Here is a 16,710-nt window from a genome sequence, read left to right as displayed (position 1 = left end):
GCTACTTATGCCTGGCTATGTGGGAGATATATACATATATATTTACTTTGTCTCAACAAAAGATAGATGGAACACTCTAGAACAACCAGTCGGCAGCAAACACAGCTGATTTCTCTCCTTGTTGAAAAAGGATAGGGGCGGTGGGGGAAAGGGGAGCTTGCGAGCCTCCAGTGGCATTCCACCAAAATCCTCAGTGAGCTTACATCTCTCCCGTGCACCCGAGGAGTGGGTTCTGCCACATGGACTTCGAGAGCAAAGGCGGTTCTCCTGCTCATAAAATTACAACCCAACTATTCCCTTTGTTCTAGCAAAAGACTTCCTGTGAGGAAGCGGGACTCCTTTAAAGCTTTCCGGTCCAAAGTCTCTCCAGGTTTGTAATCCCTCCCCCGCATTCCCTGGAGGAAAAGCCAGAGCACATCACAAGGCGCCTGCTGGTTCCGAGCTGTGCTGGGGCCCAAGGACTCCTGGCGGGGAAAGAAAACCGGTCACCTCGACACCCTTTCCTGGGATCTGTCTGAAGTGGCGACAAGCAGCAGAGATGAATATTAATATGGCTTCCATCATCAAAAGCTCTTGCATACCCAAAGGATGATAAATATTTTAATCAGTTTTCAGGTTATCTAGCGGAGCCAGTTTACTCCTCAGAGATTTCCCTAGTTCTGTGCCCCAAACCCGTCCGGTGCGTGTCGCTTTCCCTCTAGAACTTTGGGCATCAGTACGAACAGTCCAAGCTCAGTTGGGGAACTCACTTAACTGTGTGGCAATTTTAAGCTCTTTTGTTTTTCAAGAACAGGAAAATCTACACTAATGAAGGATGACAACAAATAAGATAAATCAGCATGATTTTAAGTTTTAGCAGCTCGGATACTCAGGGAAACTAATAACCTACTTACCTTCCTCATTTAAATAAAAAGATTTTTCATATTTGCATAAGGTGTTTACCAGCGATTGCTCCGTCTTCTCGGTGTTAATGTCAAAGGCATAAAACAGGACATTCTTGCGTGCTCTGTGCTCTTGATATGCATTTTTAAAATTTTATTTATTTTTCAGAGAGAGGGGAAGAGAGGGAGAGAGAGGAGGAAAGAAACATCGATGTGAGAGAGAAACATTGATCAGTTGCCTCTCACATGCACCCTGACCAGGAACTAAACCTGCCACCCAGGAACGTGCCCTGACGGGGAATCAAACCAGTGACTCCTGGTTTGTGGGGCGACACCCAACCAACAGAGCCACACTGGTCATGGTTCATATGTGGGGGTTTTTTATGTTAAAGATGCTTTGGGGCATTGTTTGCAGGGGCACATTTGTTCAAAAATAAAAATAACCCCCAAATATTCCTGTTAAGCAGGACCTAACGTCTTAGGGAAATACACGGAGTCGAAGGGAATTTACTCAGGGCCACGCTGGTGAACGTGCGTGAGGAAGTGGCAGGACCGGCGCGCTGACCTCACGTCGGCTCATCTCTTTAACAAGTGACACTGTCGAGTACCGACTGTGTGCCAGACCCTGATCTAGGAGCTGGGGACGCCCCAGGGAAGGCAGCAGAGTCCCTGCCCCGCTGAGGACTCTGTTAGGTGGAGACAGACCACAGGCAGAGTATCCTGGCAGGCGGTGGAGAGGGACAGGAAGCCCGGGGAGCAGGGCAAGGCGATCTCTACAATGGGAGAGGGCTTGGGGAGCGACTCTCTCCCCCAGGAGTGACTGGAGCAGAGAGGCCTGAATGGCAGGGAAGGAGGGAGTCCTGCAAACAAGAGGGAAGGAGATTCCAGACTGAGGCTATTGCACCGCAGTGCCCCTGAGGCAGGAGGAAGCTGGGCAAACTCTAAGGACAGGAAGGAGGCCAGCAATAGGGGTGGGCAGGTCCTATGGGGCGCACCAGGACCTGGGCAGGGAAGCTGGGTTTCTGACGGTGGGTGAGGAGTCTGGGCAGCACAGCGCCCCGACGTGGGTTAAAGGAGAACTCTGACAGGTGGACTGGGGTGGCAGGCGCAGGCAAGCTCGTTCTGCAAACAATGGCGGCTCTTAACCACGCTGGCAGCAGAAGGGGTGCGGAAAGGGGGGAATCGGATGATGGAGACATTTGGAAAATAGAGCTAGCGAGATTTGCGGATACATCAGGAGATCAAACGAGATGACTCCAAGGTTTCAGGCTGGGCAACTGGACGGCGCAAAGGAACTGTGCAGCCCCGGGGGGAAAGGCTCAGGGGACTATGGGAATCAAGAATTTGGTTTTGGATATATTAAATTTGAGATATTGAATACTTATTACTAAATGCTTGACTATAGCCCACCTTTCCAAACTACTGTTCTGGTGTCCCAAGACGTGAGACCCAGTACAAGAAAATACTGATTTATTGTAGGCATTGGCATGTCCACCACTTCCACCATTAAAAATACTTACTGTGACTACATAAAAAGTATATGACATGAATCAAAACACAAGCCCTCTTAATCCCCCAGCATCTGCTGAAGAAGATCTGTGCATAATTCTAGGTATTTCATAATTGCTCATTTAATCATATTTAAATAAGAGGGATACATATTATCAAGCTACCACCTGCTCCAAGTCTTTGTGACCGAAACAGAGAGTTCTAAAACCTGGGAATTCATTCGGAATATTGCCATAATGCTCCAGATTTTTTATCTGAAGGCTGACTGTGCCAATGGATCAAAACCAAGTTGAGGCTTTTTGTACAGATTAAGGAAAAATTTACAAATGAGACTGTCACAGGTGGTTGCAGGTGGGCTGAGATCACAGAGAGGAAAAACGAAAAAGTCTACCCTAACTCACACGTTAGGGAAAAGACAGTGTTAGAAATATGTTCTACAAATGATCACAGAGATACTTAGAAGAATACCGAAAAGACAACATATCACAGTTTCCTCTGGTTTAAAAAAAAAAAAAAAAAAACCCTCATTCTTTGGCAGATGTCGAACAAGAAGAGAGTGGAAGGATGGTTATGTTACCCCTGATGCATGGAAGAGCCACTCGACCTGTTCCCAGAGCTCTCGGCTAAGTCAGGTGTTGGCACTGGGGGCAGATTTCTCCACAGAGATGTTTTTGCAAATTATGGAAAGATTCCCAGCCCCGCCTCCCAAAGTATCTAGTCCACAGTGGAGCAGAAACATTACCGGAGTAGCCTGGAACTCCACCTCGCCGTGAGCCCCGACAGCTCCGGAACTGACCCCAGTTCCAGAGGAAGGGAAACGAGAAGAAGGGAGGGACACTGTCTCTAAGGGAGACGAGGTTGAACAGCCACTGACTGAAGTTTCCTGAACCAAGGACTCTTTCCTCTTCCTTCTAAAATCATCGTTGGTGATGCCTGGCGTGTCTACGGTGCTTGGTATTCTACAAACCTTCTCCCTTGGTCATCAGAAAAATTTTTCAGAAGATACCACTTTTAACGACCCTTCAAGTAACTAACATGGGGGAAAAAATCCTAAAATATTGATATTATTACCAACAATTGGCACATCGTTTTAAAATCTTGCTTCCCTTTCAAAACTGTCTTTCTTAACACAACTTCATTTTTCTAGAGATTCTTACGGACTATTTCGAGGGTATTTCTAATAAGACAATGACAGACTAGAGCTGCATTCAAGGCCCCACTCCCCACTCTCTCCCCCCTCTAAAAAAACCCCAGAGGAAACAAAGTACACATTTGCTCTATGCTGTGTCTCTTCCTGGAAAAACGAAAATCCCAAACATCCCAATCTGGCACCAGGGTTTCTGGATTCACATCTGAAATGCTGTGACGGTCCGCTAGTCAAAGTACAGTCATCCAGAAAAAATCCCAGCAGCCCAGCTACCCTGGCACGCCGGGGGGAGGTCGCGGGGTCTTCATACCTTGCCATCGTCGGAATTCCAATGCAGTTAAAATGACTAAAGACAAAAGAATTCCTCTATTAAAAATATATATGTGTATAACTACATATAGGGTGTGTGTGTGTGTGTGTGTGTGAAAGAAACGTGTATGTGTATCTAACAAAGGCTACAGCGTAACTGAGCTGAAGCCTAAAATAGAAACCGTGGCTGTTTGTTCCAGCTCTCCGCTCCACACGCTAACAAGAGTTAAGACAGACAAGCCTTTCCCTCGGAATTTCCTAGCTCCTGTCACTTTGCTTCACCGTCTTCAGCATTTTTTTTTTTTAGCCTCGCTCCCCTTGTGTGCAGAACAGAGGCCTGGACCCTCCTCTGAACATTCCTGGGGTGTACCAGGCGCACCCTAGGACTTGGTACCACTAAGGCTCAGCCCTCACACAGTTCACGGAAGGGTTAAACACCCAAAGTCCTACCCGCTGGTTGGCTCTGATGTTCTTGGAGATATTGTCACTGGCTGTATCCTCAGTAGAATTCTATTCAACACCTCTGTCTTTAAGTACAAAGCTGTAGGCTGTAGCTGCTTTAAGAAACATAAGTATCCCTTTTTTCTCCTGCACAGTATCTGTGTGTGAAATTCTCTAAAGGGGTTTAAGTATTTACCCTGAACGCTATCAGACCGGCTCTAAATTTTTCCTTATCCAGTTGCAAAAACACTTCAAAGAGAATCATAAACATAGTGCTTTGTGCTTTCCATGCACATTCTGTTTCTAAGGCTTAAGCCTGAATTTGCTTGGAATTGTAAATTTCTTCCCAAAAAGACAGGATATACAACAATTTTTTCCCCCCAATCATTACTGAGTCCGTAGCAACTAAGGGAAAAATTGGAAAAATCTGAGAGAAATCCGGAAGGCAATCAAAAGAAGGAATCAGAACGTGTTAAAAATTCATTGCTAAATTACTTGTACAATTTCCTCCAGGTAGTTTATTCTTACTAGAACGACACATCGGAGAGGGTGGGGGCCGGAGACCAGAAAGCACCAACCTTCAGTGGACACTTTTAAGATAATGAAAAATACGTGGCCGAGCGTTTTAAGCTACTACGGCTGAAAAGTGACATTCCCCCCACCCCTTTTTTCCCAAATTTCCAAAGCTAAACATAGCAGCCCCAAAACTCAGTGTCTGCATACATAATTTGAATTATTGGGTGCTTGTGACCTGCCTTCAAATCTGTGTGTATCCTGAGCCACTCAGCACTGTACCAGTCAAAAAGGGGAGAAGGGAATTTAGATGTTAATTTAAAACCACTGGACAGCTCACACCAGATCCTAAATTACTATAATCCATTCCTGCTCCAATATCAGAGATGCTAACTCTGGAGAATGGAAGACAGGGTTGTGTTAGCAGACGTAATTTGGTATATACATTAACACCAGAGGGGGATGCACATAAATATGCACACGTACACATATGTATAAGTGGGCGAAGGCACCATCAATACAGACAAAAAATTCACATTCATTTAACATCCACTTTCATCCTCCTCCCCCTCCCCCCAAATCTTCAATCCTAACAGAAAGTTTACAATGAACTTGGCTCACTGGACTATAACATGAAAGCCAACGCCAGCATTCTCGGTACACGTTTCCGTCTGTGAAAAAGCAGCCTTGTCCCTCTGCTCCGTTACAGAGATTCCGATCTAAAGCGCTGTGATGAGAGCTTCATTAATCTCTCCGAAAACACAGGCGGGAGCCCTTCCCTATGACTGGGTGACCCACTCGGAGAGGGGCTTAGCCTGCCTGCGGAGTGCCGGCTCCAGGAGTGAGATTTTCCAGGAGGTGCGCGCAGGCCAGAAAGACGAGGACAAAGGCATAACTCATCTTGGAATGAGACTCTTCTAACTGACTCGTAAAGGACAACCTTCACGTTCTTCAGCACCTTTCTCTCTTGAAACTTTAGCAACAAGAAACGGGGGACGATCTTAAAACAAAACACCGACTTGCTTTCCACATCTCCTGCTCTGATGTGCCAAATTTCAACATACACAGGTAAGGTTCAACGCAGCAGAGGGCTTGCCTCACGTAATTACAGGTTGTGTTTTACACTGCTTCCAGAGCGGATACATTAAAAATAATCCAGTCTTGGCTCCCGCCCACTGAAGTCAGTGAAGGTTAGTAAAGCCGAGGGCCCTAGGAAGGCATTGCCACCCCAGCCCGAGCAACTGTCGAGATAGGAGACACAATTCAAAGCATTCAAAGCCATGGGGAGCTCCTCTTCTCCTCCGAAAGAAAAAAGCAATGAAAAAGGCACAAGGATATTTCTTTCCAGTCTAGAAGTCCTCAGTACTCCTGAAAATGTTTATTCGGAGAACTCTTCTAAGAATATTTCCGTTGGATTACACCAAATTAAGCTTTTTTTGTTTTTTAAGGTCAAAAGGAAGTGAATAAATGTCATCAATTTAAAGGACACCATACCATGCATTCTCTTCTGTATCACTGTGACTGTGATCCTGTTAAAACGTTTTATAGGTAAAATAAATGTCAGTTTCGCGAAGCGCGATACCAGGCCCTGAGAGACGAGGGGCCTATCCGTTGAATCTCTGGCTACAGCAAGACTTCCTCACCTCACAGGAGACTCGGCTTTTCATCTTTCTCTTTACCCAGAAAGCCCAGCTTGTAGAGCATCTTTCAAATGGTAACTCTCTCTTATCCTGAGGACTCTGGTGGGGTGGTGGGCTGGTTTCAAAAATAATAAAATAAAATACAAATACGTGAACGGTGTTCCAGTGGTATAATACCTTCTTGAATAGAGAGCAGAGTGAGGGGAAAGGTTAGGCTAAATTCCTGGGTTATAAGAGATGTTATGTTGCTCTGGGTTTAATTCGTGATAAATATTCAAGGGAAATGTGTTATTTTACCGGAATGTCATTCAAATCGGAGAGGTTTCACATTTACATCACAAGAGAGCACCCAGAGTAAAACTATCCTCAGGGAGAGGAACGGCGAGAACACGGAGCTCGATAAAAAACGGTGCTTCTAGACCCGAAGATGGGCCGCGGAGGCGAGGGGAGTTTCAGAGACAGCTGACTCAACTTTCCGAAGGATGTGACTTGTTATGACATGTGGAGTAATTACCGTTAATGGCAGAAACGCGATCTCAAAGCTCATTTCCCATTCTTCTCCGTCCTAGCTGAGACTACACCTTCCAACCACAAAGTGAAGAAAAGAACACAAAGACAGAGAGAAATTACGCCAGTCTCTTCGCTGATACGAGGGCTGTCAGAAGTTGCTTTACTCATAAGCTGAAGGGGAAAAGTAATGTACATACAGCCTGAGGTTTTTTGTTTTATTTCCTCACCAAAAGAGATCGATGCTACGTTGCAGAACAGACAAAAAAGACATTAATTAGAGAAGTCTTTCCACAACACACACGTGATTTTTACAAGTCAAAAAAAAAGCATAAAGATAAAGAAGAATCATTTGTCTAAAAGGATAATAATTTTGAGTAATATAGTCCCTGGAAGCAAAGCGAGTGCGTTCAGAAATGCCGTTTAGATTAGTCTAATTCTATAGAATCCAAATGTGCACCAAACTCTGCACTTTTTATGTTAAATTGCTGTTGAATTTGTTAACCCACAACTGATTTCCTGTGTTATGGAATCTGGGAGATTACAGCTAACTTGAAGCAACAGGGATAATTCTTGACAGTTAATGGTAGATTTGTCTGTATTTTCCTCAAAGGCTAGCATCTGGGGGCCTTCAAATGGCAGCTCAACATTGCCCCCTACTGACTGCAACTGAAAAAACACGAGGTGGGCTTGGGGCAAAGTGGGAATTGAACCAGCCAGGGCTGGTGCGCAAACAGACCGTAGACTTTCCCAACGATCCTTCTCTTTGTCTCCTCCAATCGCAAAAATAAATGATGATGTATTTGTTCAAAGTCATTAAAAGAGGCTCGAAGCAGCGCTTAAATTTAATTTAGAAGTGCTATCCCTTTTATCTCGGCTCAGACCTTCCCTCTGCTGATACCGATCGTCCGGAGGTTTCCTGCAAGACACTGAGGCCATTCATTGCCCTCTGAACACGTGGTAACACCACACCAACTGCAAGCAAACTGGCTCTGGACAATTCCCAAGATCACGCTTCTTCTGTTTTACCGGTTTTTTTACACAAGCGTTATAAATAGAAGATTCTCCACGTCATGGGCCATCGCCATCAAAGCTTTAAAAACATTATAACTCTTACGTGAATTCAAAATGAACATCGCCGGTAAGCCCCCAACACCAAAGGTTTCACTTAAAAACAAACAAACAAAAAGCTCTAGAAAAAGCAACTGAAAAACATTTTTAACAAAATCAGTGAGTTCCTTTCTTGTCTGTCTGCCAATTCTAATTCACAGACTTGTCAAATTACAACCCCAAGGTCAAGCTGACGTCTCACAGTCAAGGTTCAGCAAAGAAAGACGTTCTAACTCAGATGTAAATGGATGAAGCCTGAGTGAAAAAATACACTGCCTGAAATTGAGGCTGCCCTCACGTACACATCCCATAAAACCGGAGCACACTCGACACGGGCGAATCAGAGGGACAGAACTAACGGGGGAGGTTCAGGCACAGGCTTTTCATTACCCCCCGCTCAGGTGTACGATGCTCAGGTCTGCACTGATTCGTTGCTCTGCAGAACTCCGTTTTTGCAATGCTTTCAGTATTCTGAAAGAGGGGGTACCGCATTGCTTCCTCAGACACATACCCACGAAAGGGCGAGGTTTACAGACTTGGGGAGACGTCTGGAAAGCAGGGACTTCTGGATCTGACCCAGACTCGACAACCGGGGCCCCTCCAGGGTTGTGACTTGATGTTTTCATTATGATAAAACGGGGATCAGCAAGAGCTAACCCGTTTTGGCAGAAGAGTTCAGTCATTTCCAGCACATTGCAGTTTGTGCGGTGACACTCTCTCCAGAGTTTTGCAGGTGTTTACCACTTTTCCACGGCCCTCCAAATTCAACTGTGCGGAGGCGGGACAGTGAGGTGGCAGAGGGCATGACCCTAGCTAGAGCCACCGTCCTGAGTACCAATCCAGGCTCCCCACCTGGAGGCAATGACCTTGGGGAGGCGATGTAGACCCTTTGTGCTTCAGTGTCCTCGTTTGCAAGATGGGGAAAAACAGCACCTACCTTATGGGGTCATCATAAAAGTTAAATAAGTTACATTTAAAGCATTGAGAATCGTGCCTGGCACTTAGTATCATGGAACTATTTGCTATTATTTCTATAGTTACATTAAGACCTAATTCAGGTCCTCCATGTGGCCTCAACTTGCCCTCCAGCTACTTGATTCCCTGCCACGCCCCCTGAGGTCCTTGTCTCTCTGGATCCCCCCACTTCTGATCTTGTTTACACAGTTCCTGGGGCCTAAACTCCTCTCTAGATGCCCCCTCCGACCCTACTCCTCTGCACCCGAGGTCCCCAAAAGCCACACCTGCCACTTCACAGCAGTCCCAGCTCCTGTGGTCTGAAGTCGATACCCCCTCCTCTGGACTGCGATTTTCCAAAAAGTCTCTTACTGGGTTCCGTTGGCACCAATGTAACACCTAGATATCCCTAAGTCCTCTCCTGGTTAAACTGAAGGTAGTGGGCACAAGCACAAGCCGAAGAGCCAGCCCACCAGCTCCCAACCCTGCGATGCCACTCACTGGGGGACCTTGGGTGACGCACTCACTTCCCTGTGCCTCGGCTTCTACATCCATAAATGCAGGCTCATCACATTTCTGCGGCTCATGGGACGGTTGTAAGAATTTGAAAAGTTAATAGAGGGAACCCCCTTAGAATAATGCCTGGTGCATATCAAAGGCAAATAAATTTTAGGTGTTATTCTTACACTGTTCTCCCCTCCTCGCTATTTCCTGGAGCATCCAACACAGTGCCTTACATGTAGGAAATGCTCAAAACATATTCCTCCAGCTGAACCGAGGTTGCACTGACGAAATCCTGCCTGTTCAGGGACCTTACCAAAAGTAGCCCAACTCGATAATTCAGAATAGCTGAATATGTATTCGCCTGTGTGAATGAGGCGGCAGAGCATGTGTACAGCCCCCTCTCCCAGGAGTTGCTCGCAGACCCCGTGTACTTACCACGTCCTCCATCTTCCTCCACATCTCCTCCAGCTGAGCCATGGGCTGACACCACCAGTCGGTGCACTTGCTGTAGCGGCTGCCTTGAAACCAAAACTGCCTCAGCCACTCGAACTCCACCTGTGGACCGTAAAGACCAGGCTGTGGTTATCATGCCCTTGTGATGGACAACCAAGGACAATGACTTTGTCCCTCAGTTCTACTCCAGGGACTTCAGAGCCCTAGGATGAGAAAAGGTGAGAAAAGCTCAGCCTACCCAGTTCCCACCATGACCTGGGGTCCCCAGAGCATTTCTGCAGAGCCAGGGAAAGAGCAGACTTCATGCACAGTGAGACGACCCAGCTCAGGTTGGGAGGGATTTTCAGCCACGTTTATGGGTCAGACGTGAGGAAGCGATCAGTCAGTCAACAACAAGTACTAAAGTATACAGCAGCCCACGGTCGGTGCGATGGGAAAGACATAATCAGACAAAGTATGTTTTTATTACATATCTTTATTAAAGATTAACATGAAGAGTCAAATTCAGACACATATTAGGAGTAGCGATATTAAGTATCTTAGATTTAAAATAAAGAATTTACCCATGCGTCAGGGGGAGAGGGTGATAATGTCGACCCATACAACTGAACGATACAAAGTTAATCATGAATGCGCGCACCCATTAACCCTACAGAGCCGTTCAAATCGTTCAAATTATCTGTTTTCAACTTAGGGCAGTGACCACAGGTCCAAAGAGCAGCGAAAACAAACGATTTCTTTTCCTTCCTCGGAAGCTACTGTAGTAAATTTCTATTATTTGCCTCTGTAGAATTCCTCCTTCTGTTCAAGCCAAACCTGACCATTCATTTGGTTACCCACCCCCTTCCAAGTCTCAGTCCACATGGCCTGGGCAGAGCTCTGGCTCTGATACCAAGGGTCAGCCCACCACATTTATTTAGTCCACAGAACTGGATTTTGGGGAAATAGGCCTGTGTTTCATCAGAATAAGTCTTGAGACTGTAGACTATCAGAAGTTAATAGGAAGTGGATTCTGCAACCAGTTCAGCAGAATGGAAAGAACTGAGGAAGCAGCTGCAAGAGGAACTGATCAAAACTGGGTCCTGGTAACATCAACTGACTCTTGATCAAGCTTTTCCTGAAGCCCTTTTTGCTTAAACCAGTTCAGATGGTGATTTTTTTTTTGTCCCCTGCAACTGAAATGATCCCTATACATGTACATGAGAGGTTAAATAAAGCTTTGAAAAGATAAGAAATTCTTTCCTATCTATTTTCCAAGGCTCCTATCACTCATTTTAACTGGAAAATCAGATTTTACCATCAAAGTATGACTCTGTTCATCCCCAAACGCTTTGTACCTCTGCCCTCTCAAGAAACGTACAGCTTTCACGGCTTAACAGCAGGTCATCGGGCTTTGCTAATGTAATCATGTTCCACACACAGGCACCGAGCTATTATAATCTTCAATAAACCTGTTACCACAAAGAATTTTTTTGTTTGTTTATCCATGTTGAACTTTCAGGAAGCAAACAAAAGCAACTTGTGAAGATTTAACAATGGTGAAAATGACTCAAATAACGAACCCGAGAACACCAAGTCATATGAAAGGGTCTTAGTTTACATTCACTAGGTGTTTGACATGGAGAAGTGATTTCAGTTAAAGTTGTTTAAACAAAAAAAAAAAAAAAAAAAAAGGAATGTAGACAATATTAAGACAATGGCAGCTAAGCCTTACCTGTGGCACAAAAGAGACAGTGGTTAACAGAAGTGAACTTGACTGCTTTGAAAGCGGAATAAAAACAAGTGTATATAGTTCAACTCCTCTTAAGTTATAGGATTAACAACATCACTTATTATGTGAAAAAAAAGAGTTCTGTTTAACAGACGTGACATGAAATTGGTTCATGCTACAGGAAAAAACTGTCAGCAAAGCACCAAGCCTTATGTGAAGAAAGTTGAAAAGATTTTTTAAAAGTTTTTTGTATCTTTGGGCCGGTTATTTCCATTAATGAGGACAAAACATAAAGCCTTGGCAACCATGGTATCCCTGGGGATAAAGCAGACGATCATATGTAATCACTTCATTCCACCCACCAGGGTCCCAGAGAGTCTGGATTCCAGTGAATTAAAACTCAGAAGCAAGGAGACAGCTACCCGACAAGATGGCAAAGAGAGACCCTGTCCTTTTTAGTAAATAATGATTTCATCTTCCTACTCAGTTGTGCAACTATCTTTGGAGGCTAAAGAATGCCATCGTTAAGAATAAGGGCTGTGGGGTCGATTCAAAACTGGGCTTCACTACTCAACAGCCAACAGATAGTTACATAAATAACCAGAGGTTTGCAGAGAGGATTAAGTGGGCAGATAATTATTATTAAGTGGGTTAGTAATAATAATGCTAGAGGCTAAGACTAGGAGTTGAACGAGGTCACGAGGTCTGGAACTTCCTGTCTTCAGGGATCTTCCCATCGTACTTTCTAAGCAGGAATGTCTAACGTTTACACCAGTTCATGCCCGCCCTTCTTTCCCGGAAGCCAGTCAGGAGAGTTGGCATTGAGCACTTACTCCCAACAGAGTTTCATTCCTGACTCAAAGCATTGCCCACGAGACACAATCTTCGTGGGCCTCAGACCCACCGGCCGGCATGCATGTCATTGCCCTCCATGGCCTGGCTTTCTCCTCTCAATGTTGTGGACAAAAATATTACAGGATTGTATCCAAACGGCACCCGCATCAGGTCCCTCAGCGACAAGAGGAGTACTTGGCTCCTTTCTTAAAATTAATTAAGGAGGCAAAAAAAAAAAAAAATTCCGGTTTCTTGGTTCAGAGTTTGAGTTACTCGCCACTCAAAAAATTCTGGGTTCCCCGCCCCCCGAACTCTAGGGATGAGACAGGAAAGCTACGGAAGGGTGAACACCCCACAAAAACCAAAGGGTGGGGACTCAGCACAGAGTGGAACCTTCCTTCAGGGCTAAAGAACCCGTCTAACCAGACCAATGGCTGAGGCTCTGGTCGTGACAGGAGGAGGGACGTTATTCCTTCACCATAGTCCCTCTGGGCGGCTCACAGCGACCAGAGCAGAAATCAGAGACAAGCCTTCAGGAGGGGAGCCGCTGACCCCCCGAGATGTGAGCAGCAGAGAGACCACAACTCAAGAGTCCATGATGCTCGTGGCCAAACTCCCTGATTGCCGTCTCGCACCCGACGGAAATTCAGGATCATACCCACAGGTACCAGAAGGCAAGCCGACAACTGGAGGGCCCTGGGGGGTCCTGGAAGGGCCTCTGAGTCATCAGAGGAAAATGAGAACATGTTCATAACAGTGTCAGTTTCATAGCTGTGACTCAAAGGAAATCTCTATGACCTCTTAGCTAATCTGCACCTGCCTTCTCTGCAGAAGAGCAAAAAAAAAAAAGAAGAAGAAGAAGAAGAAAGAAAGAAAAGATCAATCAGGAAAAGCTTTCATCCTAGAAATGGCTAGCAAAAGTCTGAAGGGAAGGAAGAAACAGAACCCACTGTCTGCATGAAACTTCTTAGTCATGGGACACTTAGGCATTCGGAGAGTGAAGCTTATCCCAAAATCCTATTTCTGAGCTACTCCATCGCTGTATCGTTACAAATCATCTCTGTTACTCTTACAGGGAAGCAGATGTCTCACCTACTTGCTCCTCTTGCAGGTAGTCTGGGCTCCTGACTTGACCCCAGGCCAAGTCATGGAGTTCCTTCATGAGCTGTGTGGACATCGCCAGAGGGGTCAACATCTCATTGCAGTAACTGAGAAGGACCGCGGACCGGGAGCGATGCGAAGGTCCGACCTGCACGGAGCCACCCTTCGAGGTCCCTTTCACGAGAGCGCCAACCGGGACAAAATGAGAACCAAAGGGTGTCATTGAATAACATGTGCTCCCAGGGGAAATCTGCTCGTTAAAGAGACTGGACTCCACATTTTACATTGTTCAAGAAGGAAAACAACCTATTCGAGAGCACAGAGGAAAGTTCTTCCTATAACAAAAATCTTTTCTAAACATCTTAAATTAGAAAAAAAAAATAGCTTCTTGTGGATTCGGTTCCAATCCCAAAGTTCCCAAACTGCTTACTTAGAAACCATCTCAGACAAGGAAAACAAGCCACTTCTAAACCCACATGGCCTGCGAGCCTGCAGCTTATAAAACCAAGGACTTCACCCTGTAATCAGTCTAGCAAAGGCACATGGCCTTTAAGAAAGGGGAAAGCAAACAACCGGGACCCGGGGTAACTCTTACGGACATTTATGCTTTGACAGCAGAGACCAAACCCGCCAGCGCTTGATCCCAGGCCGAGTTGGGCGGCGAAAGGACAGTGTGTGACGGTGCACCCTGACGTATGGGTTTAATTCTCGAGTAAGGAGATGTCCTTGGAGAATCAAAGGCTGGGGGATGGAGAGGGCTGGCACGCACTCTGGTTAGACCCAGGTGCTCTCTCTCCATCCCATCACAGGCTAGCCTCAGAGGGCTAAGGTTTCTGACACATCTCCACCCTACGTTGCCGACCCACGCAATGCTGGAAGCAGCCAGCCACTGTGAAGCCGATGCGGCCCGGTGACGATGTTCTACTGGGTGGGCCAAACACTTCATTTGGTTTTTTTCTGCCCGATGGCTCTAGCAGCGCTTAGTTGTCTGCAACTTCATTCAAAACCATTTTGTTAGGTTGGATCGTGACAGCTGTCATATTAGTGTGCATTTAAAAAAAAATCAAAATCGGTGAATTTTTGGGTAGCCGTTTTAACATTGAAGGTGGAAGAAAATATGCAACATGTTTGGCATGTGCTTTATTATTTCAAGAAAGGTAAAAACACAACTGAAACACCAAAAAAAAAAAAAATGGTGCCATGTATGGAGAAGGTGCTGTGACTGATCGAACGTGTCAGAAGTGCTTTGCAAGGTTTCGTGCTGGAGATTTCTCGCTGGATGATGCTCCGCGGTCAGGCAGACCAGTTGAAGTTGACAGCAATCAAATCGAGACATTGATTGAGAACAATCCATGTTCTACCACGTGGGAGATAGTCGACATACTCAAAATATCCAAATCGATAAAGTTATTGGTGAAAATGAAAAATGCGTCTTTTCTTTTATGGAAAAAAAAACCATATGGACTTTTTGGCCAACCCAACAGACAAACAGTGCGATTTTATAGATTTCCTCCCCACCACTGATGACAATGAGACATCAGAGTCACCGATGATGACCAGAAAGGACAGGGAAGAAAAGAGTCCACATACGTGCAAGAGAGAGCGTCCCAGCCCGACTCCTAAAACCGCAGCGCTGCTGGGAAGGAAATAACCACATTCGTAGCGCAGAATTTCTCCTCCCCCAAAACGGAAAAAGACCTAACTCTGCTCCAGAGCCTAATTCGGTGAGGTCGCCGGGTCTACCAACACTCATCCTTCCCACAGTGCCAGCCATCGGCCATGTCTGTGGCAGTGACAGATGGCAGAGGACGTGGGGCACTGATCGGACACAGTGAAGGGCAGAACGTCAGCCCCGGGCTTGGCCTAGCAACAGCACTAATACTTCCCTGAAAGGCAGAGTTCCTTTGCTTTTGGGTCTTCGAAATATGGCAGTACTTCCATATTACACTGTGTCTCCTCTGTCAAAATCCCTTCATGTCTCCCTGTTGCCCACAGGGTAGAAAGGGAAGTCCCTGTCCTTTCCAGGGACCTTCAAACCTTTCAGGTACCGTCTCTGTGACCTCATCTCCTATAACTCACAGCCTCACCCCACCCCTCCGGTCAGACCCTTCCTGAACTAATTGTGAATGCAGTCTCTGCACTGGAATGTCCCTCTGCCCCAACAATGGTCCTCAGAGAGCCACCAGGCTCACTCCCTCACCTCCTTCAAGTCTCTGCTCAAAGGACACCTCAGTGGGATGTTCTCTGCTCGCAATCTCTATCACCATGCTGTTTGGGGGGGGGGGGGTTTGTAGCACTTATAAACCTCTAACATACTGGATAATTAACCAGTGTGTTTAATATTTGTCACCTCCCTGCACTAAAGTGTCTATTTTCCTTACCAGTGAACCCTAACGCACCCAGAAGAGTGCCTGGCACGTGTTCAGTAATTATTTATTGAAAAACTGAGTGAGAACATTTCTATATGCCAAATTCTCCATCAATTCTTCCAATTACACCAAAGAGAAAGTCTCGGGCTGGTGATGATCATCAATAATTCTACCACTTGGTAAACTCTTTTCTCCTTTTAATATATTTTTTTAAGGTATAATTGACCCACCATAAAATCCACCCATTTTATGTGTAGAACTCAGTGACTTTTAGAAAATTTATGAATTTGTGCCCTAATTTCCCTTCTTAACATAAAGAATGCAGACTTTGGGCTCACGGCCTCTGCTGGCAAGACCTCTGCTGGAATAACACCGCTCTGTTTTCACTGGCTACATTCTTCTGGCTACTTTTTCTTTTGGCTAGTGATACTGGTTTTCCACTCGCAGTGGTAATGTAAAGCTTCCTTCTTAAAGAAATTTATTCACGTAAAAAATGACTTGATTTTTAAAATGTATTACACAGATTTTAAACGTACGAGTCCAGGTGGTTCAAAGACGAAGGAAAACGCAGAGGCCGCCAACGAGGACAGCGGAGTTCGTAGACCTGACTCACGGGACCCAGACCTGCGGTCGCGCAGACTGCAGAACGGGAGCTCATACAAAGAGCGGGGCCTGCCGCTTGCTCTTAGGGCGCACCCTCGGCTCTCATCAGATCTGTGGGGAGGCT

General features: G+C 45.7%; 1 protein-coding gene across 2 annotated transcripts in view; it reads right to left on the bottom strand.

Annotated features, from left to right (window-relative positions):
* FTO (FTO alpha-ketoglutarate dependent dioxygenase) overlaps positions 1–16,710 on the bottom strand; it is a 314,052-nt gene that overhangs the window by 172,500 nt on the left and 124,842 nt on the right. For both annotated transcript variants that reach the window (XM_024551436.4, XM_045188382.3), the window contains exon 7: positions 9,951–10,070. In XM_024551436.4, the coding sequence (XP_024407204.2) occupies positions 9,951–10,070 (120 nt within the window). The remainder of the gene's footprint in view (positions 1–9,950; positions 10,071–16,710) is intronic.

This window comes from Desmodus rotundus, chromosome 12 (assembly GCF_022682495.2).
Source record: "Desmodus rotundus isolate HL8 chromosome 12, HLdesRot8A.1, whole genome shotgun sequence".
NCBI classification, from domain to species: Eukaryota; Metazoa; Chordata; class Mammalia; order Chiroptera; family Phyllostomidae; genus Desmodus; species Desmodus rotundus.
The sequence above is the reverse complement of the archived record's forward strand: the minus strand, read 5'-3'. Positions and strand labels throughout refer to the sequence as shown.